We start from the raw sequence: 22459 nt of genomic DNA, 5'->3' as shown, positions 1-22459 counted from the left end.
AGATTAGGACAATAATTATTATTACATTAACAGCTGTTCTGAATGTTTCCAGGTCGTTGCTTGGCTGAGACAACTCAGTTCGAAACATGTTATTACTCTATCAAAACAATGAACTGAACCCAGGCCAGACAGTGGTGCCACATCCACAGTCATGGCGGTGATCCAAAACTAAAAGAAGAATTACTACCTAGTCTCCATCCTACCACAGAGATATTCTTTCTTGTATTTCTTGACTGTATTCATCAGAAACCCCACGAATAAAAGTTGAACTTAGACTTGAAATAACAACACATTGGCAGGTTATGTTGTGTGGCAGGTAGGATGTAGGACCCAAATACAGGACTCACAGACACGAAAGGATGAACTCAAACAGGAAGCTTTATTGCGCTGTAGCAAAAACATACTAGAAACAAAATCCAAAAGCAGAAAACTAGAAACTAAGGACAAGGAACATAAACACTAGGAAACTAGAACGCTAGAAACTAGGTGCAAGGAAACAAAGCACATGGAAGTGGTACAACACAAGAAAAGGGAACGGAAAACACAGGGCTTAAATATACAAGGGAGTAATGAGAGAATGGGAAACAGGAGGGAACCACAGCTGGGACTAACAAGACATGACGAGACAAGGGGACGCAAAACTAGATACGCTGATATAGGACGCAGACTTTCAAAGTAAAACAGGAAACACGAGAAAATCACAAAGACGCAGACTAGACCCCGAGACCAAAATCCTAGGACTAAAAATATAACACAAGCATAACCAAAACCCATGAATAACCCGGTACCGTGACACACATGGACCAACCGGTGTTGGGGGTCATTACTCAAAAAACAGTAATGTATTATATATTATTTGTTTCTCTTCTGAAAAGTAATTCAGTGCATTACTTAATTACATAATTCATATGGACTTGATCTGGCTATTGCTCAAAGCATCCTAAAGTCATGCACTCTTCGATGATTTTTACTTTAGATAGATAAATAGTCTGATATAAGCCATTTGGTCTGTGCGCAAATGTTGTTGTCTGTGTCACACTGTTTGCGACTGCACTTGGGGACATATTCAAATGACTGACTGACCTCCAGTTCTTAAAATAATGATGGACTGTCATTTCTCTTCATTAGCTGATTGGTTCTTGTCATAATAAGAATTCCGACTTTTCAAATAGAGCTGTCAGCTGTGGACCAACCTGACTTCTGCACAAGACAACTGATGGTCCAAACCCCATTAAGAAGGCAAGAGATTCCACAAATGAACCCTGACGAGACACACCTGTGAAGTGAAAACCATTTCAGGTCACTACATCATGATGTTACGTCCCCTGGCTAGTCTAGGGGGTTGGAGGGACGAACATAAAGGTGGATAGAGAAGGAGGAGCCAAGATGGTAATTTTAGTAGGTTTATTTAACACTGGTGATGGGATTTGGGTCCAGACTGAGGTGTAACGTCAGGGAGAGCCAAGGCCAACATAACAAACAAAACATACCTGATGTAGAAATAAAAGAAACTTACCTAACTCCAAAGAAACAAAATATACAACCTATAACCATAACCTACCTAACAACACATAAACAGGAGAAAACAGGGTGTCAAAGCAAAAGGCAGCTCTCCCCTACAAGCAGTCTGAACATGAAAACAACAATGCTCATACAAGACGCAAAGGCGTGCAAGCCTGCACAGGTATGGCAAACAAAATGGCCAGAGGGCATAGAAGCACAGCTCCACAGGCCTTAAATAGTGCTCTGCTGATTACCAATTAGCCGGACTCTGCGCAGCATCCAATCAGGACAGAGGAGGTGGAGCCTAGACAAAACAAAGGGTTAGTATAGGGAGAAGAGACATCCTCCTGGGGGATGTAACAATGAAGAAAAGGCCAAGGGTTTGAAGTGCTGTCAACAAAGACTTTCAGGAATCTAAAATATAAGACATATTTGGAGTTATTTATAGATTTTTTCTTTGCTGCATAATTCTATATATCTTGCTTCATATATTTGATTTCAGTATGTATCTACAATGTAGAAAGTAGTGAAAATAAAGAAAAACTATTAAAATGAGATGGTGTGTCCAAACTTTTGACTTTTGTAGTGTGTATGTATATATATTTTTATAAACCTGAACCAAAGAACCGACCTCTTTCTCAAACTAATATATTTTCTTTTTATTTTCATCTTCGGCAATTCCATGCAAACCTTTCCCCATCCAGATCAAGGCTCTAACCACTGTTTTTATCTGTTTGGGTCTAAAGGTCTAATCTTTTCCTGCTTTTTGGCTTTCTGTTGGTGGGCACACCCCAACCCATCTATCAAGCCAGCAGACCTTGGAGCTATTCTCTTCCTCTTCATTAATGTACGGCAACAGGAAACTGACAATTTTTAAAAACTAATATTTCAGATGTCGAAGTTTAAAAAAATAGTTTTGACTGTTTATCATAGTTACACAGTGTCTAGCTTAGAAACACAACAATTTCAGTGGGAGTAGCGTGAACATGCAGTCACCCCATTTGTCACCCTGTGAGGAGAAGATCCCTATTAGCTGCATTGTTGCAGAGTCGAGTCAGCCCCATCTCACCCTAAAAGTCAACCTGGGAGTTCAGTACTGAGAACGAGCAGCCAATGCTTTTGTGCAGGAAATGTTTTTAAAGCCTTTTGTGGAATGGAGCAGTATTGGGGGGGATTCCATGGAAACCTTCCAGATTTCCTGAATGACACTAGAGAAGCGTATAAAACCTGGAAATCCAGCGCATAACGCAGAGAATCATCCCAACACACACTAAGGCTGGAAGCTAGAGCATCAAGTGCCTTCTGGAGGTTATCAGGCATATCATTTAAAATGGTGAGTGGAAGGGATATCAATTTAAATATTATTCATTTTAATGTAAATTAATTTGGTTTTTAATTGAATGCACCTTTAAATTATTTTTTACAGGATTCCTTCTTTGGACTAACCCATGGATATAAGAGCTCTGCCTCACGGATCAACTTCGCCGTTATTTGCTCAAGTATGTAAATTTATTGCCAGAAGAGCCTTGAGTGTCTCACTAATAATAATAATAATAATAATAATAATAATAATAATAAATTTTATTTATGAGCGAATTTCAAGTCACCCAAGGACACTTTACAATAGGATAAAACACTTAGTAAAACAATGGCAGAATAAGAACAATAAAATAAAAGCACACTAAAACTAAAAAGTTTTAGAACCAGAACCAGCCCTGTGTTCACTGTACATGTATGACAAAATTGTGGGTGCTCCACACCAAGCCTTATGACAGCTGGGATAGGCTCCAGCGCCCCCCGCAACCCTGAAAAGGATAAGCGGAAGCGAATGGATGGATAGTAAGACAGCAAAAATCAACAACAAATAAGAGAAGTTTATACAGGATGAAGAATATATACAGGAGGGACAAAGGCAGCCAATACTAAAAACACTCATTAGAGAGAAAATTAGTAAATAGAATTTTTTTTAAATCTCTCCTTTTCTCCACATTTACATCTCCTATATGTCACTGTCTCTATTTAAGTGCTGTGCATGTGGACTAGTGTAGAGTCTTGGTCTTACTTCTACTCGGACAACGCAATGACATGGGATGATGCACGAAGCTGGTGCCAGGAGCACTACACAGACATGGTGGCCATCCAGAACCATGAGGAGCTCGAGCATCTTAATAACTGGCTGCCCAAGAAAAATGGCTACTACTGGATTGGGATTCGTAGGATTAATAACGTCTGGACCTGGGTAGGAACCAACAAGCCTCTGACAGAAGAAGCAACCAACTGGGCAGAAGGAGAACCGAACAATAACGAGGGTGACAAAAACACAGGCATGCATGAGGACTGTGTGGAGATGTACATTAAAAGAGATAAAGAACCAGGCAAGTGGAATGACGAGAGATGTGTTAAAAGAAAGACTGCTCTGTGCTACACAGGTGAGCAAAAATCTTGAAAAACTAATTTTTGCTGCTGTGTTGCTGTTCTTTAATAGGTGATCTAACAGTTAAAAAAGATTTTTCTGACATATTGTTTTAGTATATTTACCAACCTTTATAGAAGTACCTCTGTTTTTTCCAGCGGCTTGTAAGATTGACTCCTGTTTGCATGGAGAGTGTGTTGAAACCATCAACAGCCACAAATGTGATTGCTTTGAAGGGTTTTTTGGACACAAGTGCGACCAAGGTGAGAAAAAATCTGACAGCGTAGTTTAAATACATATTTTAAGTCACGTAAAGGATTTGATATCTAACTGTGTGTTTTATTTGTTGTCAGTTGTGCAGTGTAACAAAGGTGAGGTGATTGTTCCAGATAAAGGACATGTCAATTGCTCTCACAAGTATGGCAGTTTCTCCTATGACTCCTTGTGTCAGTATTCCTGTGAGGAAGGATACGAGCTGAGTGTGCAGACTCCTCTGAGGTGCTCGGGGTCAGGAAAATGGTCGGATAAGCACCCTTCATGTGAATGTGAGTTTAAGTATTAATAACTTATAATATTGCTACTACTTTTTGTTAATTTTATTATTTCCTACACAGTGATGGAGTCATGGACTGATGTTTTTCTTCCTGTTGTCTACAGTGATTCAGTGTGAGAAGATGTCAGAGCCTACACATGGATCCATGAAATGCTCCGATCCTCTGGACTCATTCAGCTATCAGTCCACCTGTACTTTTACCTGTGATGAAGGTTATGTACTGTCTGGATCTCCATCTCTGCAATGTGAATCATCAGCAAACTGGAATGGATCCCAGCCATACTGTGTTGGTACGGCCACATGTTTTTACCTTTCATCATTGTGTAGTTTTTGTTATTTGCATGATGATTAAAATAAAAGCTTTAATTTAACTCCTTCTGTTGCCTCTCTCTTTTGTAGCTGTTCAGTGCCCTGCTCTGCAAAACTTGACAAATGGCTTTGTCAGCTGTGGAGAAGATGCTGATATGAGGTTCAGCTACAAAAACACCTGCAGCTTCAGCTGTGACCAAGGTTACCATTTAGTGGGAGCCAGTAGAGTGACCTGCACATCAGGAGGTACATGGAATCAGCAGATTCCTCACTGTGAAGGTAAGAGGAACACGGAAAGTAGAACCCACCCATCTTCTATATCATGAGGACACGTTCAATAAAATACACATTTTTCTGTGTCAGCCATCCTTTGCCAGAATCCAGAGAGAGAAGCTCCCCTCATCATGCAGTGCAGTGAATCTGTGACCGAACTGCGACCAAACTCCACCTGCAGCTTCAGCTGTGAAGAAGGTTTTGAACTGCAGGGAGCAAACACCATCAAGTGTTCTGAGGACGGACAGTGGAATAAAAACATACCTACATGCAAAGGTCTGAAAGCACAATTATATCAATATTTATTTGAAAACACACCAAGGCGTTCCCAGGCCAGCCGAGAGATATAATCTCTCCAGCGTGTCCTGGGTCTGCCCCGGGGCCTCCTCCCGGTGGGACATGCCTGGAACACCTCACCCAGGAGGCATCCTTGTCAGATTCTCAGTCGACGTCAGCAGCGCTCCGCCAGCACTATACACAGTGCAGGTAGAGCACCGCTTTCCCCTCCTGAGACGCCTGACGGTTTGCCAGAATCTCTTCGAGGCAGTCCGAAAGTCTTTTTCCATGGCCTCTCCGAACTCCTCCCACACCCGAGTTTTTGCTTCAGCCACTGCCCGAGCCGCATTCCGCTTGGCCTGTCGATACCTGTCGGCTGCCTCCGGAGTCCCACAGGCTAACCAAGCCCGATAGGACTCCTTCTTCAGCCTGGTGGCTCCCTTCACCTCTGGTGTCCACCATTTGGTTCGGGGATTACCACCACGGCAGACACCAACCACCTTGCGGCCGCAGCTCAATGCAGCAGCTTCGGCAATGGAGACGCTGAACATGGTCCATTCGGACTCAATGTCCCCCGCCTCCCTCGGAATGCTGTTGAAGCTCTGCCGGAGGTGTGCGTTGAAGATCTCGCGGACTGGGGCCTCTGCTAGACGTTCCCAGCACACCCTCACTACGCGTTTAGGTGCACCGGGTCTGTCCAGGGTCCTCCCCCGCCACCTGATCCAACTCACCAGCAGGTGGTGATCAGTTGACAGCTCAGCCCCTCTCTTTACCCGAGTGTCCAGAACATATGGTCGCAGGTCTGGTGATACGGTTACAAAATCGATCATCGACCTACGGCCTAGAGCGTCCTGGTGCCACGTGCACTTATGGACACTCTTATGTTCAAACAAGGTGTTCGTTATGGCCAAACTGTGATTAGCACAGAAGTCCAATAACAAAGCACCGCTCGGGTTCAGATCAGGGAGGCCGTTCCTCCCAATCACGCCCCTCCAGGTCTCGCTGTCGTTACCCACGTGAGCATTGAAGTCTCCCAGCAGGACAACAAAGTCTCCAGGTGGAGCACCCCCCCCTCCCCCAGTTACTCTGAACTGCCACTCGGCGCATAAGCGCAGATGACAGTCAGGACCCCGTTCTAAAATGTTACTAAATAATTTTCTTTCTTCTTCTTTTTTGTTTTGTTTTAGAAAAACGATGTCCTGCTCCAGAGGTCCCAACAAATGGTCAGATCAGCTGCAGCCCTTCTCTGTCTTCATCTCTTAGTCATGACACACCCCATCCACTTGGCATGGTTTGTCATTTTACATGTGATGAAGGACATGAGCTGCAAGGTGCACACAGCATGGAGTGTACACATCCAGGCCAATGGACCTCCAGATCACCAACCTGCACAGGTACATGTGAACCCATTTTACCTGGATTACTTGTTGTTCACAACTTCATTTGTATGTTAATGAAATGAAAGTGAAATCTTCCAACAGCTGTTACATGTTTGTTGCTTGAGGCTCCTGAAAACGGTCACATCAGTTGTTCCAGCACTGAGTCAGTTTACAACTCTCAGTGCTCCTTCACCTGTGACCAAGGCTACTCATTAGAAGGACCTGAGCTGCTGACCTGTGGTCATCATGGCAACTGGACTGCAGAGAAACCCACCTGTCAAGGTAAAGAAGAAACAACAGACAAAAGGGAAAAGCAAAAATTCACAGTTTTACAAATTTCACTTCAAATTTCAAACTATTCACATTTCACTGTGTTTCCACAGCTCCTGCTCCAGTTGCAGCAGTTACTGCTGGTGTAGCCACAGGAGGGATTGCCTTCCTCTCTGGTGTGCCTATGGCTATGTGGATCTTTAAAAAACTGAAGAAATCAAACAAGTTTTAACAGGTTCGAAAAGAATTTACCTCGTTTAAATCACGTATGTGTCTTTTGAGGTTTTCTGATTTTTCCTCTTTTCTCTTTTCTTACAGCATCTCTGACATAGAGGCTCCTCCACAGAGTTTTCTACAGAGTGTGTGTGTGTGTGTGTTCTATTTTTTGACTTTGTTACTGTAACACTTCAAATTTGATGTTTTTTATCTGCTGTTTTCTATGTTTGGAAATGTTCTGATATTCATTTGATAAAAATATACGGAGGACAAATAAAAAAGTTCAGCCAGTTGTGTCAGTGTCACCACACTGGTAGGAATGCTTAGCCAAGCAGGATGTGTAGTAGTGGTGTGTGTAATAGCCTCGTGTGGAGCCAGCCTTCATAGATCGACTCGTGATTTCTATCATCAATCTATTTTCCCAGTTTCAGCCATGACCTTCTACAACCTTCTGTTTTTTTCAGGGGTTGAGGAAGGATGTGTTTTAAAAAAATTCCCAGATCTCTTGCCAAAACATCGACCTTTCCATCATAAAGTTCATGACAAAGCAGAATAAACATATAAAAGTGAGCGGTATTCAAAGAAGGAACAATTATATTCCTAAGTATTCTTTTTTTCTCTCCCAGAGTTCATTGTTTAAAAAAATTCAGTCTCTTTTACTTTAGTTGGACAGGAACTCACATCTCGCATCTTTCATAAGTCTAAAGTTGTCTCGAAGGACACTGCCGTTAAAAACAGTTTCCATTACATCAATATGTCAGGATATGGAGAAGATGTGCTTTTGAAAACAGACAAGAAAACACTCATTCTTGCCACAAATGAAAGGCTTAAAAAATCCTATTTAAACACTAAAAAGTGTTTCAAAGGCTGCAGTCCAACCTCTATGAGTAAGCACCTTGTGGCATTGTGTACCTTTTCTTCATTAAAATCTGCCCCTGAAACCACCTTTACTAGAAATAGGTGGGGTTTCCCTAAAGGTTTGTTAAAGTCATTAAAATATTCAGTAAATCATTCGTTACGTGCATTCAGCCTGAACAGAAAACATCCAGTTATTGTATGATAATGTTGCTCTGAATGGCAAACGAGAACATATAAAAGCCCGACACTGGTCCTTCGTTTCGTCTAACAAACTTTACATTTTTCTGCTGTAACGCTTTTTGTTTTATGTTTGAGTTGATCAGAAAAAACTTTAACTTATGTAGAAGTTTGTGTCAAACAGTTCAAAGGACAATATTATAATATTCATTCTGGGTAAGTCACGATTTTCTTATTCAGCAACTCTCCATGGTGATATTCATTAGTACTTTTGAAAATATACTCTTTTTTCCCCCGTTGTACAGACAGTAAATTGCTCTTTGAAGATGAAGTGGACATTAATCCTCATCTTTGGTAAGTTTTAATTCCAGTTTCAGTGAAATGTAGCTGCTGGGCAAAGACCGGCTGACACGTGTCAGAAAACTTTATTAATTATCATATTAAAAGTAGGGGAGCACCGATACCGATACTGGTATCGGGCCGATACTGTAAAATGTTTGCTTCTCGGATGAGAGGTGAAACGTCTTCAAGCAACTTAAAGAAGTCCAGACACTTTTCTTTGCAAGCTCCTTTGACTACAATGACCTGGATGACTGAGAACCTTCACAGACATGTACTCATACTCGTAAAAGTTAACCGATACCATGAACTGATACCAACTTATTTCATTAATCAGAGGGTGGCTTGTCATTTCTGTTGTAGTTTTTTTTAGATTGGCCACTAGGGAGCCAATTATTATTTTATTTATTATTTATTTAATAATAATTATTTTGTTTGTTTGTTTACAATATGGACATAGCAATAATTTAAAAGTTTCTTTTATTCTCAAACCTAATTTGTATTTATTTTATTCCAAACAGAAGTGTTTATTTATTATTCTGAAAGCTCGAGACAGTGCCAATAGTTCAGTGATATTTTGTAAAATTACAATGTGGAGACTCTGCAATAATTTAACAGAAGTGCTTATTTTTCACTTGAAATTTTTTTGTGGTCATTTTTATTAAGATTTTATTTTTTATCGACTGGGAATATAATAAAACCTGTCTTCCAATTAATTGTATTTGTGTGTGTGTGTGTGTGTGGTAGAAGTATCGTTTTTTGTACTCTGTATCGGCAAGTACTCAGAGCCAAGTATCGTATTGTATCGGTTTGAAAAAATTGGTATCGTTGCATCCCTAATTAAAAGCTGTTCTGAACATTTGCAGGTAGTTGCTTGGCTGAGACTACTCTGTGCTGGACGTATCACTACTCAAACGACACAATGAACTGGACCCAGGCCAGAGAGTGGTGCCAGAAATATTTCACAGACATGGTGGTCATCCAGAACCAAGCGGAGAATGATTATCTGGTCTCCATCCTGCCACAGAAAAGAAGCTCCCCGTATTTCTGGATTGGGATCACTAGAAATCATATGAATGAAAGCTGGATTTGGATTGGGAATAACAGCACGTGGATTGGTAACAATTCATGGGCACCAAATGAACCAAATAATGTCCATGCAACAGAGTTTTGTGTAGAGATCTACACGAACACAGGAGAAAACCGAGGGAAGTGGAACGACGAGAAATGTAGCAAATTAAAATATGCAGCGTGTTTTAAGAGTACGTAAACCTGTCATATAGTACTTCCTGTACAGTTTTTACCACATTTTTAATTCTGCTTTGTTGATTTTTTTTACTTTTTGCTATATCATAACTTTATATTTTCACGAACAAGCATGGCTGATTTCCTTTAATCTTGATGTAAATTGTTTACATATTATTTTAATGTGCTATGCACCATTACAGTAATGTCAGATATTTTTTGTTTGCATTGTTTAACTTTTCTAACATCTTCAGGATAACATGTCTTATCTTAAAACTAATTTTTTAAATATCAATTATTAAAAAAGAAATAAAGTGTCTTCTATACAAAGAAAAGCTGTGAAGGTTTTATAATGATAAGTGACCTTATATTGATGTGCCTTTTCTTAAAAGCCCAGTGCAATGAATCATCCTGTGAAAGAGGAAGATGCCAGGAGGCCATCAACAGTACAACCTGCCTCTGTGAACGTGGCTTTAAGGGAGACAGGTGCCAAACAGGTGAGCAATTTACTGTTATTTATTATAATGCATAAAGAGTTGCCATTTAAAGTTATTAATAATGTGTGAAACAATGTGCAGGCATACTTGCACGGAGGAAACAAGTAATCGTAACCGAGTTGTATATTCCTTGAGAACAGATAAAGCCGCTCAAGAGAAAATCAAACATTCAACACAACATGTCGATTTAACTGGAACCCAGGTTTTGTCCTGAGTGGTTCCCCACTTTACGTACAATTAGACATAGAAGTAAATACTTCAAAAAAGATTTCGTTTAACTGCTACGCTTATTCTGTTTTCAGCGACTCATTATCCACATTCTTATATAACATTAAAATGTGCACGCACCAGCATGTTTGTGCTTTGAAATGTTTTATAAATCATTACAAGATGTTGCGTAACTTGTTTGTGTCCGTAGCTGTGGAATGCCTCCCTCTCTCTAAGCCTTATAATGGACACCATAGCTGCTCAGGAGGAAATCGAACCTTCAACACGACCTGTCGATTGAAGTGTGACCCTGGCTTCTTCATAAATGGCTCGTCATTTGTCACCTGTGAAGACACTGGGGACTGGAGTGGGCCGAGACCTACTTGTGCAGGTAATTTCACGAAATCATCTAAAAGTTTAAAGCTTCTTGAAAATACACAGGTTTGTTTTCATAAGAGTGGTGCTTTCAGTGAAGCATTTTAACTTACTGTTACCACTGATTAGAGCGGTAGTAATACCAAACTGTAATATCACATTAAAAATAAAGTACACTTATTGGGCTGAAATACTAATGAGGATTTAAAAAGTCATGGGTTTTGAGATTGAGTTTTGCTTTGCTACAATGTATTTGGGAAATGTACCAGTTGAGATGAATAGGAAAGATAAACACCTTTTTAAAATATTCCCGGCAGCAAGTAAAAAAGCAATAACTAGAAGATGGCTGGACAAGGACCCACCAACGGTTGGAGAGTGGTCAGCCATAGTAAAAGAGATTCGTGAAATGGAAAAGATGACCTTTTCTCTAAGAATCTGTAAAGACAAAGTTCAAAGATATTGGTCAAAATGGTTTTTGAGTATGCGAAAGGATCTTATTCATTCCCTTCCCATTCTGTTTTCATTTAACCTGATTTTCCGGTGCTCGACTGGTCTTAATAGCTTATGATGCTGAATGGACACTTGTATAGACATGCACAAAAATATGTCAAAGGGTATACATGCATGAGTATGCATGCGTGCACATGTAGATATGTATTATGTATGTATATGTAGATGTGTATGTAGATACTTGAAAGTGTGTGTGAGTATGTACATAGACGTAGGTATGGGGGTGAAGATGCACGGTGTGTCTCCAAGTGGAAAAACTACATTTTAGTAACTTCCCATTGCCCTGGGTGAACCCCTCCCTCCATTATTTTTTATTATTTGTTTATTTATCTTATTTATATTATTATTTTTACTTCTAGTTAGTTGTTTACCTTTTTCCCTTGCTGTGTCTGTGTAAATGTTAATGTTCCTGTTCCTAAAAATAAATACAAATAAAGTATAAAAAATAAATAAATAAAAATAAAGTATAAATAAAAAAATAAAAAAATAAAAATAAAGTATAAAAAAATAAAGTATAAAAAATAAATAAATAAAAATAAAGTATAAATAAATAAATAAATAAAAATAAATTATAAAAATAAATAAATAAAAATAAAGTATAAATAAATAAATAAATAAAAATAAAGTACAGTGCTTTAAAATGTATTATAACTTACTGTAAGATGTTGTATAACCTGTTTGTGCCCTCAGCTGTGGAGTGTCCTCCTCTACCTCAAACTTATAATGGAGCCCATAACTGCTCCAGAGGAAATCAGACATTCAAGACAACCTGTCATTTTAAGTGTGACCCTGGCTTCCTCGTGATTGGCTCACCAGCTGTCACTTGTGGAGAGACCAGAGTCTGGAGTGGCCCAAGACCTACTTGTACAAGTAATTTCAAAAAAAAATCATGTAAATGTTTGTAAAATGTTATTAAACATTAAATATGGCAGCCGGCCATTTCATGTATGGTTTTTATAGTTTCTTTGCCATCAGAACTGAGCTTCCAGTAACTCTTTTGATGGAAAGCAGTAGTTTTGACATGTACATGAATGATGTGCTATAATATATAACTGAATGGTAAAAATTGCTTTCCCCTCTCTTCCAGGCTATAAACAGGCTCTGTTGGCTTTAGCTGGATGTGGAGCCCTCTCTACCTTCTGCTGCATCTGTTTTTGTTGCATAAAACACAGACAAAGTCAGTCACTCTCAACTACTCTCTATACAAATAAAAGATTCACTGCAATCTTATTGCAACACCCCTCAAAAGTAATCCATTTCTCTGTTTCTCACAGGAAAGAAACTTTCCCAAGAAAGGTCAGTGTTGAAATTAAACGTTTGTCTTAAGCTGCTCCACCCTTTCTCACAGCCTTTGCTAACTTAGTATTCAAAGAATTTTTTTGAAAATCTAAGAACATTGTTCTGTCCTGCACAGGCTGCCCGAAGAAGGAAGTCCACCCTGTGATACACAACCGTAAACAACGTCCCACGTCTTAATTAGAATATATTTGACACCAAGACAGTTCACTGGTCTCCTTGCATCATGCACTGGATGCTGATTCAAATATCAGTCAGCTAAGGCTTTTGCCTAATATGTTGTAAAAGTTACATTTGATATGTTGCATACTTATAAATTATGTAATTGTGTATATTCGAGGGTTTGTCATCATGGTATGGTTCAGACACGTGTGCCGCATTCTTGTAAATTGCTTTGAAATGTAAATGTGAATAAAAATAATGTTTTAGTGACTGTGTCTGCATGTCTTTTTGTGAATATATAATTATCTTTGGATGTGTGCATGCGTGCGTGGAGAGTGCTGCGAGTGGTTGAGTGAAACCCTTCCTGAAAGGAAGCTGTGGTACAAATGATATTACAAAATTGGACGTTGGCTCAGTCCCTGGAGGACAGATAATACTGTTTTGCCATTTACTGAAGAGGTGAGAGTTAAATGCCAAGAATTAGTAACTAAAGACGGCTCAGAAGGTAAGACACGTAACGGCTGTTCATTCATACCTATAGAAATCGATACTGCACCTTCATTCTCACATATGGCAGCCACGTGTCGTTCTCAGTTGCTTTTCTTTGTATTTCAGATGTCAGTTGATGTAAAACAAAACTCGCATTGTAACGCGCTGATAGCTACGCTGATAGCTACGCTGATTGTGTTTGCTGTAGGTAAGCCTGCGTAACACACACACCAAACACTTTTCCTCACCAGTCCACATTTATCTTACTGTCCTTATGCTACATTTTTAGACTTGAGTAGTAGGAGAGGAGGTGCACAGGCATGGACATACAACTACAGCACTGGTCCAAACCAGAACTGGTACGAGGCTCGCAAGTGGTGCCAGAAGTTCTTCACGGATATGGTTGCCATTCAGAACCAAGAGGAGACCAATTTCCTCAATGATCTGCTACCATTTAATCCAAAATATTACTGGATAGGGATTCACAGAGTGGCTGGATCGTGGACCTCAGTAAACACCAGTCAGAGTGTACCTGAAGAGGCTCAAAACTGGGCATCAGCAGAGCCAGATACCATACCCCGTCAGGACTGTGTGGAGATATACATTAAGAGGGCGAGAGACACAGCCAAGTGGAACAATGAGAACTGCGATAAGTTGAAAGGAGCCGTCTGCTACACCGGTAGGATACTTTTAATATAACTTTGGCAGTAAATGTAGTACAGCATCTGACACTTTTTGTGTGATTTGCAGCCTCTTGCAAAGACGAGTCTTGTAGTGCTCATGCAGACTGTGTGGAAAGCATTGGAAGCCACATCTGCAAGTGCCATCCTGGTTTCCGAGGCCTACGCTGTGAAGAGGGTAAGCTAATAAGAGCTGTAGAATATTGCAATATGCAATCCAAATATACAACTATTAAATTAAAATAACCAGCCGGGATTAGCCTGATATTTCATTCTGACCACCTCAGACTTATTTAATGAAGTTACTTGACAACTCAGCCACAAGATTCCCCATAACAAGTGATTGATTTTGAATAATATTGACCATCTTTAAGTCTTCGTTTTATATCTGAATGGCACCTCACCGTAGCAGTCCATTTAGGGTTAGATTGTTATTCATTTGTCCCTCATTTGTTCCTCAGGAACTTCTGTATTTTAGTTTTAGCCTACTGACAATTGTTAAAGATATTTTTGCCAACCTAAGCAAAAGACATGAACTGATTTTTATTTGTTTTATCTCCAGCGATCACATGCAAACCTTTTCCGCATCCAGATCAAGGCTCTCACCGCTGTTCTAATCCCTATGGGTTGAATCATTTTAACTCTTCCTGCCATTTTCTCTGTGAAGTTGGATTTCGGTTAATAGGCGCGCCTCGACTGATTTGCCAAGCCAATGGGCTCTGGAACCACCCTGTTCCTCTGTGTCAAGGTACGGCAACAGGAAACCGGCTGTTTTTAAAAACTGATATTTCAGATGGCAAAGTTACAAAACATATTTTGACTGCTTATCATAGTTGCACAGTGTCCCAATTTGAAATACACCAACTTCAGTGCGAGTAGCACGAACTGCAGCCACCCCATTGCAGCCTTCAGCTACAACTCGACCTGCGAGTTCAGTTGTGATGAAGGCTACGAACTGATTGGGCAGAACCAGATCATCTGTGACCACACTGGCCAATGGACAGCCACTGTTCCAGTATGTACAGGTAAAGTTGTCATTGCCTTTGAATTGAAATCATTCTGTATGGTGGTTAATTAGCAGTGTTGGGGAGTAACGGAATACATGTACCGCCGTTACGTATTTAAAATACAAAATATGAGTAACTGTATTCCGTTACAGTTACCGTTTAAAAAGGTGGTATTTAGAATACAGTTACTTTGTTGAAATAAATGGATTACACGGCGGTACTTCCCTGTTTCATATTGTCGCGGGTCAGGACTGTTTGGGTTTTGTTTGACAGCTACGTTCTATTGTTCCAGGCGGCACCGTTACGGTTGCCATGGTTACAGGGTGACGCTCTCTCTGCGTGTTTCCTGGGTGAGAGAGGCCTTTTTGTTGTTGTTGTGCTAAGCTAATAGGCAGAATGCTACTGGTATAGCTCTAAAGAATGTAGCATCATGGGCAGTGTAGTCCGTGCTGCAGGGAGAATGGACTGCCATACCCGTTATGCGTCTGTGAGCGAGGGAGGGAGAAAAAGGAAAAGTACGAGCTGTCATCGAGCAAAAACGGGAGCTGGAAGCATGTAAATATAATAATAACCACTGCAGCCAAGAAGAGAGCCTGACAAGCCCAGTTGTAAGTAAGCTATTAAGACTCGACTGTACACCGTGTTCGTGTTTTCCTCCAAAAACAATAAGTTCCGTTGGAGCAGCCTTTCAACGCCTCTCTCTGTCTCTCGCTAGCAAAGTTGACCCAGACAACAAAGTAAAGCTAGTTTTCAGCTACGAGCCCGACACGAACCCACCGTATTAGCCAGAGGTCCCTTTACTACGGTTCGGAGCCGCGGACCTTCAGTAACAGTAATAAATCACAGCAATAGTACATTCATGTAGTTGTAAACAGCATGATAATATATTAAGTAATCCAAAGTATTCAGAATATGTTACTCTCATTGAGTAACGTAACGGAATACGTTACAGAATACATTTTGGGGCATGTATTCTGTAATGGAATACATTTTAAAAGTAACCTTCCCAACACTGTTAATTAGTTTACTCATTTTTATTTTTAGTTAAACTGATTATAGCTTTCATTTTGTGTGTCTGTGTGTGTGTTTGAGTGTCACATACTTTTCACAGAACTTGTATAATACTTGAACCCTTTTTACAGATGTACTTTCGAGATATACTACCACATAACTGCACTCAGTCCACTTTCACATCCTGTCTGGACTGTGCAGCAGATTAGCTTTAGGTCACGCCTGTCATCACTCCACTTCACACTCATTTAAGTCCGTGCTGGACAAACAACACTGATTTTTTTTCATGGGTCAGTAAACTGTTTTTTTGTTTTTTCTTTGACCGTAAATGATCTCATGTTTGTGAAAGCTCAGTCATAACATACAGTTGTTCAAACTGACATTTTAAATAAGAGCACCGATCTGCATTATGTGAACTCTGAGTGATATCTGTGTCTCACCACAGTGAGAAAATGCTCCCCAGTTTTCCCACCTGCTATGGGCCACATGACCTGCGTTGACCCCGTGGAGCCTTTCTCTTATGGCTCCTGGTGTAACTTCACCTGCAAGGAGGGTTACTCTTTAACTGGGGACAAGGTGCTCAGCTGTCTGACCTTGGGACAGTGGAGCAAGCCTACACCTACATGTGCAGGTGTGTCGCAAACTACTCTGCTGTACCACAAAGCAGCACGCGCTTTCTGGATAGAAATAAAAATTGCATGCTCTGATGTTGAAAGAACAGTGTTCCCTCTTTTCTAGTGGTACAGTGCAACAGTCTTCAGGCTCCACCTCATGCCTATCTGCAATGCCACGACCCTATAAACAAGCACAGCTACACCTCAACATGCACTGTTCAGTGTGAAGAAGGATTTGATCTAATTGGTACAAATGTGACAAAATGTTCTTCACAGGGTAACTGGAGTCATGCACTTCCTGTTTGCCTGGGTATGACTAAATGCTGGTATATATACTTTATAATTTAAAACGGTTTTGAATGTGAACCACAGGTTAAGAAGCTGCCTCTTCTTGTGTCTGTCTTTCTTTAAGCTAAGAGATGTTCTCCAATTAGTTCTCCTTCTCATGGCTCCATATCATGTTCTGACCCAAATGGTTCCTTCAGTTTTGGTTCTCGGTGCACATCAACATGTGATGAGGGCTTTCTGCTGAATGGGACGTCCAGCACTGAGTGCACCTCCATGGGCATGTGGAGTACAGACATTCCCCCTTGCTTGGGTAAAGAACATGCTAAAATCTTGTAGTTTCATGCTTCAGTTTGCATTACAACAATTTTTCACTAAATCAACTTTATGTCTGTGAAAGTTCTCAGTCATCCAGGTCATCGTAGTCAAAGGAGCTTGCAAAGAAAAGCGTCTGGACTTCTTTAAATCAACTTAATACCTTGTGTACATCTTTCCTTTTGTTCATCTCCAGCTAAGAAATGCCCCACGCTGAACTCTCCTGCTCACGGATCCATAATTTGCTCTGACGCTCATGGAGACTTCAGTTTTGGTTCTCGTTGCACGACAACCTGTGATGAAGGTTTTATCTTAAATGGAACTGCTGTCACCGAGTGCACGGCTATGAGCAACTGGAGCACAGACGTCCCACATTGCTTGGGTAAAAAAACATTCTAAATGCATGCATTTTAATCTTATTTAACATAAGAATGTGTAATTTCAAGGTTTACATAGTGTTCATCTACCACTTTAGCCATATAAAACATATTGCTGACCTTCTACCCTGCCTGTTCCCTCCCATCAGCTAATAAATGCCCCACACTGAACTCTCCTGCTCACGGATCCATAATTTGCTCTGATCCTCATGGAGAGTTCAGTTTTGGTTCTCGTTGCACGACAACCTGCGATGAAGGATTTGTGCTGAATGGGACAGCTGACACCGAGTGCACGGCTATGAGCAACTGGAGCACTGACATACCTCAATGTCTGGGTAGGAAAAAACCCTCTATCAATAATAAGCGATCAGACAATCAAAGATAAATGCTTAATTTAAAGGTTTAAACGGCATGATGCCTTTTCTTTGTCTTGGTACCTCTGTGTCTTCATCCCTCTTGCAGCTAGACGGTGTCCCACTCTGAACTCACCCTCTCACGGGTCCTTAGTCTGCTCTAATCCCCACAGAGAGTACAGTTTTGCTTCTGTGTGCACATCAACATGTGCAGAAGGTTTTGTGCTAAATGGTACAGCTATCACAGAGTGCACACCTCAAGGCAGGTGGAACAGAGCTGTTCCCCATTGCTTAGGTAAAAACACTCTTTGTATCAATATCCAGTGTATCAGAAACAGACCGATAAACTCCTTTTTCCATAATTTCAATTGCACAGCTACACTTTTTTCTTTAAAAAAGCTAATAATCTGCTCTGTTCCTCTCTATGTGCTGTGAGTTGTTTTCTTTTATAGCTGAAAGGTGTCCTATTCTCACTCCTCCTTCTCATGGGACTTTAGACTGCTCTCATTCTCATGGCGAGTTCAGTTTTGGCTCTAGGTGCACATCAACCTGTGAGGACGGCTTTCTGCTAACTGGGAGTCCTGACACTGAATGCACCTCTGCGGGCACATGGAGCACAGAAATACCAGGCTGTCAGGGTAATAAACCAAAACATGATACGGTTGCCATCCATATGAAGTCCTTCTTAATCTCCATACATTAAATAGTTTCAAACTTCACCCGGAAAGTCAAAAGTGAAGCTGTCCTGAGCCTATACTGTTTTTATGTTATCCACAGCACGTCGATGCCCCCTGCTGGCCAAATCACCACAGCACGGGAGGATGAACTGTAGCCATCTGAACTCTCCTTTCAGTTATGGCTCACAGTGTGACTTTAAATGCAATAAAGGTTTCTGGCTGAAAGGAACATCTGCTATGATGTGCAACACCTCAGGCCACTGGAATCAGGATCCACCCACCTGTCAACGTAAGTGCATAGCAATACTTTGAATGTTATTACATATTCACTGATCTTATGTAATTGTAGTTGCTGTCCTTTTTAGCTGTACAGTGTAAGGCCCTCCGTGCCTTCTCCTCAGACCTGTCTATGAATTGCTCTCATCCTCTGGGGAATTTCAGCTTTAGCTCTGAATGCGTTTTCAGCTGTAAAGATGGATTCACCCTCAATGGCACAGCAGTGATACTTTGCTCTGCCACTGGGATCTGGAATGACACCCTGCCCAGCTGCACAGGTGAATTATTCTCTGTAGTTTAAAATGTTATTTCCCCCGTAATTTATAAATGATGCCATTTTTCTAAGATAGGAGTCTTCTCCTGCACACTGTGTGGTGTGATACAGGCAAAAGCCAAACTAATAGCAACATACACTCTAAAACAATGACTTCTGCTGGCCATGAAGTATACACTGAGAACAAATCCCTAAAGCTTCATTAAAATCTTTATGTGATCCCACGCCAGGTATGTCGATAGGGACCACCATGTTGCTGTACACTGGCGCAGGGGCGGGAATTGCTGTTGTGATACTTCTCCTGATAGGACTGACTGTGTTGATCATGAAACAATTTAAGAAAACAGGTGAAACTTACTGTAGTGATGCACATTTACACATACAGTGGTGTAGCAGGGCGAGCACACTTCTAATCCCATCTTTTCATCTTTGTAGGAAATATGATCACTTCTGATGTCCCGACATGGGGTGAAAGAGAGAATCCAGCATTTGAGTTTTGACCTCGTTCCTTTTTTACTTTTTGCTTGTTATTATTATTATTCTAAGAAGCTTGGTAGGTAGGGGAGACCGGGGATAGTTGTAACATTTTTGACATTTCTGTCTGTAAATTGGAGCTCTTTTAAGGTAGTGGATTCAAAATGTAATGCAAAGTATTTACATGTCTCTGCTATTAAATAGTGCAGCTATTTTCTCTGCAGCACAATTACCCATTGCATGGTATGGTCTCAAACACAAAGAGTGAAATGTTACAATTAACCCCATAGTCTGGGTTAGTTGTAACATATCCTGGGGTGAAATGTAACACAATGAAATAAGGGTACTAACAAAACATTAACATGTAATCTTTGTTTATTCAACACATGAATGCATTTAGAGCCATTTATGTAGCTGTGTGTGTGGCAGAATGCAGAAATCTAGCTTTTGAACATATTCCAACCCCCCAAAAAAGACAAATTATGCAACTGAATATTACATTAATTTTGGTTGGTCTTCCTTGAGTTTGGCCTCATTGGCTCAGTGGGCATTATAACCTACAACTCTTGCACCAACTTTTGAACATAACAATGAAACTGAAAAAATGTAGTTGTTCACCAGCATCGCAATTCCATTACTTTGTATCATGGCTTACCTTGGTGTGGTTTGCAAAGTGCTTCAGAAAGATGAGGAAATCTGTTTCTTGCACCCATCCTGATTTATTTCCACTACCAGTACTTCCTACTGGTCCATCTCTGACACAGTGGTCTGCATAATGTATGTGTGGGAACACAAACAGTGGAGGAATTGTGTTGCCAATGGCATTAACCGCATATACAAAGGCGACCAGTGAACCTCTCTCTGCTGATGTCGTTGCCCCAACTTGTTAAATAGAAGTTAAAGTAATAGTGTGGTAAGTTGTAACATCTGCATTATTGTTACAACTAACCCAGACTGTTGCTGTTACAACTGACCCAGACTCCTATAGCCATGAACTAGCTAACATTACAGCCAACGGCTAAAACATTAGCACTAAAGACCTACACAGAATATATCCCCATAGACATACAAATAACATAATTTAAGTTTGATGAGTTTAACTGCAAAGCAGATAATGGTGTTAGAAATTGAAATAAAGTAGAAAAACTTACTTTTTGGCATACAAATGACTTTTTTTCGTGTTAAATTGTCTGTGTTTGACAAAATGTGCTGATTTTTCACACGTGATAGCAGAACTGAATTGGGCATGCACAGGATGAGTCACATCATTTGAAACTTAGCCCTGATTGGAGAAATTGGAAGTGTTACAACTGACCCACGTTACAACTATCCCCGGTCTCCCTACTGCATCTACTTGCTCTCGCTTAAGCAATAGCAATTCATATTACAAACGTCATCCACGATACATAAAGTATGTCTACAACTGTTGCATTAGGTCCTCCCTGAAAATTTCCAAAAGTCAATAAAATGTAAAAAATCTCAGAAAACTGTTGTTTCATTTGCTTTTTCATTGTTTATGTTTACTCTTCCCTGACTCATTCAGTCCCATTTTACTGCTGGCATTCTTTCAGCTATGTCCAGTATCATGTGGTACAATTAGGAACAACCCTGTCCTGTCAGGTCGTCATCAGAAATTCATATTTTACACATTTGGCATTTGAATGCTGTGGGGTCAACTGGGAATGTTCCCAGAAATCTCTAGGCTTGCCGAAATGCCGTTAACTGTCAATTTAGCACATTTGGTGACCAGAAAGCTCCCATCATAGGATATGGTGAGGAGGTGATCAACTCAGTGTCAAACTGGGCACTGATCCCACCCATTACACTGATTATTGAAATGTGTTTCATATTTGTGAATATGTAAGTCCAGTGGCTGAAATGATACGTTTCCATGGTACGACTGTATCTACTGCATTAAACCTTGCTGGTCTATGTGTGCAAACAGACTTTATTTATAATCTGCAAGCATCCTTTGGAGTACGTTCAGCAAAGCGTGTGCATCTGTCTTGGCACTGCAACAGCATGAAGCCAATTATAGCAGTTAAAAGACAGAGGGTTTGTGGCCCGCGGTTGGCATGAAGCGTGCAATAAATAACCGCACTGTCGACAGGAAACTGTTTGGCTACCATCGGAATAATAATGAGGTTATTGCTACCCGCTGCGACCGTATGATCACGGTGTGAACTTTTTTTTTTTTGGTCTTCTCACCTGCTACGTATGCCAACTGCACACAGACAAGAAGGTAAAAGGCTCCCCCAGGTGACCACCTTGGCTTTCTTCCCCGATATTTAAGCCTTTTTTCCCCCCTCTTTTCATTCACCTATAGATACAAGATACATTATGTTATGTTAGGCCCTACAACAAAGAGTGTTGTTCCTTCTAACACATGAGAATGAACGCATGCACATGCCAGCAGACGCTCGGAGCAGATACAGAAACAGATACTAAGGGACTGCAAAACACAGACGTACTGTAGGTATACTCTGCTGCTTGCTTCTTTAGCTCTGGTTGGCAGTAGTGTGCTACGGTGACAGACAGTTAGATTGTTCCTGACCATTGACTTGAGCTCTCTGCTTTGCAAGGTCTGATTTCATAGTGGGAAATATGAGATGGGTCCAGGAGAGGGTTCACGGCTGGGGCAAGGAGGCACTCCATACAGTAGGGCTTCATATCTCCGTGTCACCCCGGGCATTCTCCCCTGACACAGCTTTCAGCCACTCCGTTGTCTGAAGCCCCCTCCGTGGGTTTTCGCAACCTCCCTTCCCATGA

At 40.7% G+C, this 22459-nt stretch overlaps 3 protein-coding genes across 3 annotated transcripts; all 3 read left to right on the top strand.

Moving 5' to 3' along the window:
- The first annotated feature begins 2770 nt into the window (after nucleotides 1-2770).
- On the top strand, nucleotides 2771-8565 carry LOC148095973 (E-selectin-like). Its single transcript, XM_087836712.1, has 12 exons — nucleotides 2771-2836; nucleotides 2930-3002; nucleotides 3528-3932; nucleotides 4075-4179; nucleotides 4270-4461; nucleotides 4574-4759; nucleotides 4869-5057; nucleotides 5142-5327; nucleotides 6515-6721; nucleotides 6809-6988; nucleotides 7090-7211; nucleotides 7295-8565. The coding sequence occupies exons 1-11, from the start codon at nucleotides 2834-2836 to the stop codon at nucleotides 7206-7208; spliced, it is 1845 nt and encodes a 614-aa protein (XP_087692838.1). The 5' UTR covers nucleotides 2771-2833; the 3' UTR covers nucleotides 7209-7211; nucleotides 7295-8565.
- On the top strand, nucleotides 8509-13118 carry sell (selectin L). The gene is made up of 8 exons (XM_087836713.1): nucleotides 8509-8581; nucleotides 9433-9828; nucleotides 10204-10308; nucleotides 10727-10906; nucleotides 12091-12270; nucleotides 12488-12577; nucleotides 12675-12696; nucleotides 12815-13118. Exons 1-8 carry the CDS (start codon nucleotides 8554-8556, stop codon nucleotides 12855-12857), a joined length of 1044 nt encoding a protein of 347 aa, XP_087692839.1. The 5' UTR covers nucleotides 8509-8553; the 3' UTR covers nucleotides 12858-13118.
- Nucleotides 13048-21177, top strand: LOC102782066 (selectin P). Its single transcript, XM_087835786.1, has 17 exons — nucleotides 13048-13080; nucleotides 13474-13555; nucleotides 13637-14026; nucleotides 14098-14205; nucleotides 14590-14775; nucleotides 14861-15052; nucleotides 16491-16676; nucleotides 16784-16969; nucleotides 17072-17257; nucleotides 17456-17641; nucleotides 17786-17971; nucleotides 18099-18284; nucleotides 18442-18627; nucleotides 18767-18955; nucleotides 19032-19220; nucleotides 19447-19563; nucleotides 19652-21177. Exons 1-17 carry the CDS (start codon nucleotides 13048-13050, stop codon nucleotides 19714-19716), a joined length of 2853 nt encoding a protein of 950 aa, XP_087691912.1. The 3' UTR covers nucleotides 19717-21177.
- Nucleotides 21178-22459: the final 1282 nt, after the last annotated feature.

The sequence above is a fragment of the Neolamprologus brichardi genome, chromosome 23, assembly GCF_056152115.1.
Source record: "Neolamprologus brichardi isolate AB-2024 chromosome 23, ASM5615211v1, whole genome shotgun sequence".
NCBI classification, from domain to species: Eukaryota; Metazoa; Chordata; class Actinopteri; order Cichliformes; family Cichlidae; genus Neolamprologus; species Neolamprologus brichardi.
Note: the sequence above shows the minus strand (reverse complement) of the source record. Positions and strands in the feature narration are given on the sequence as shown.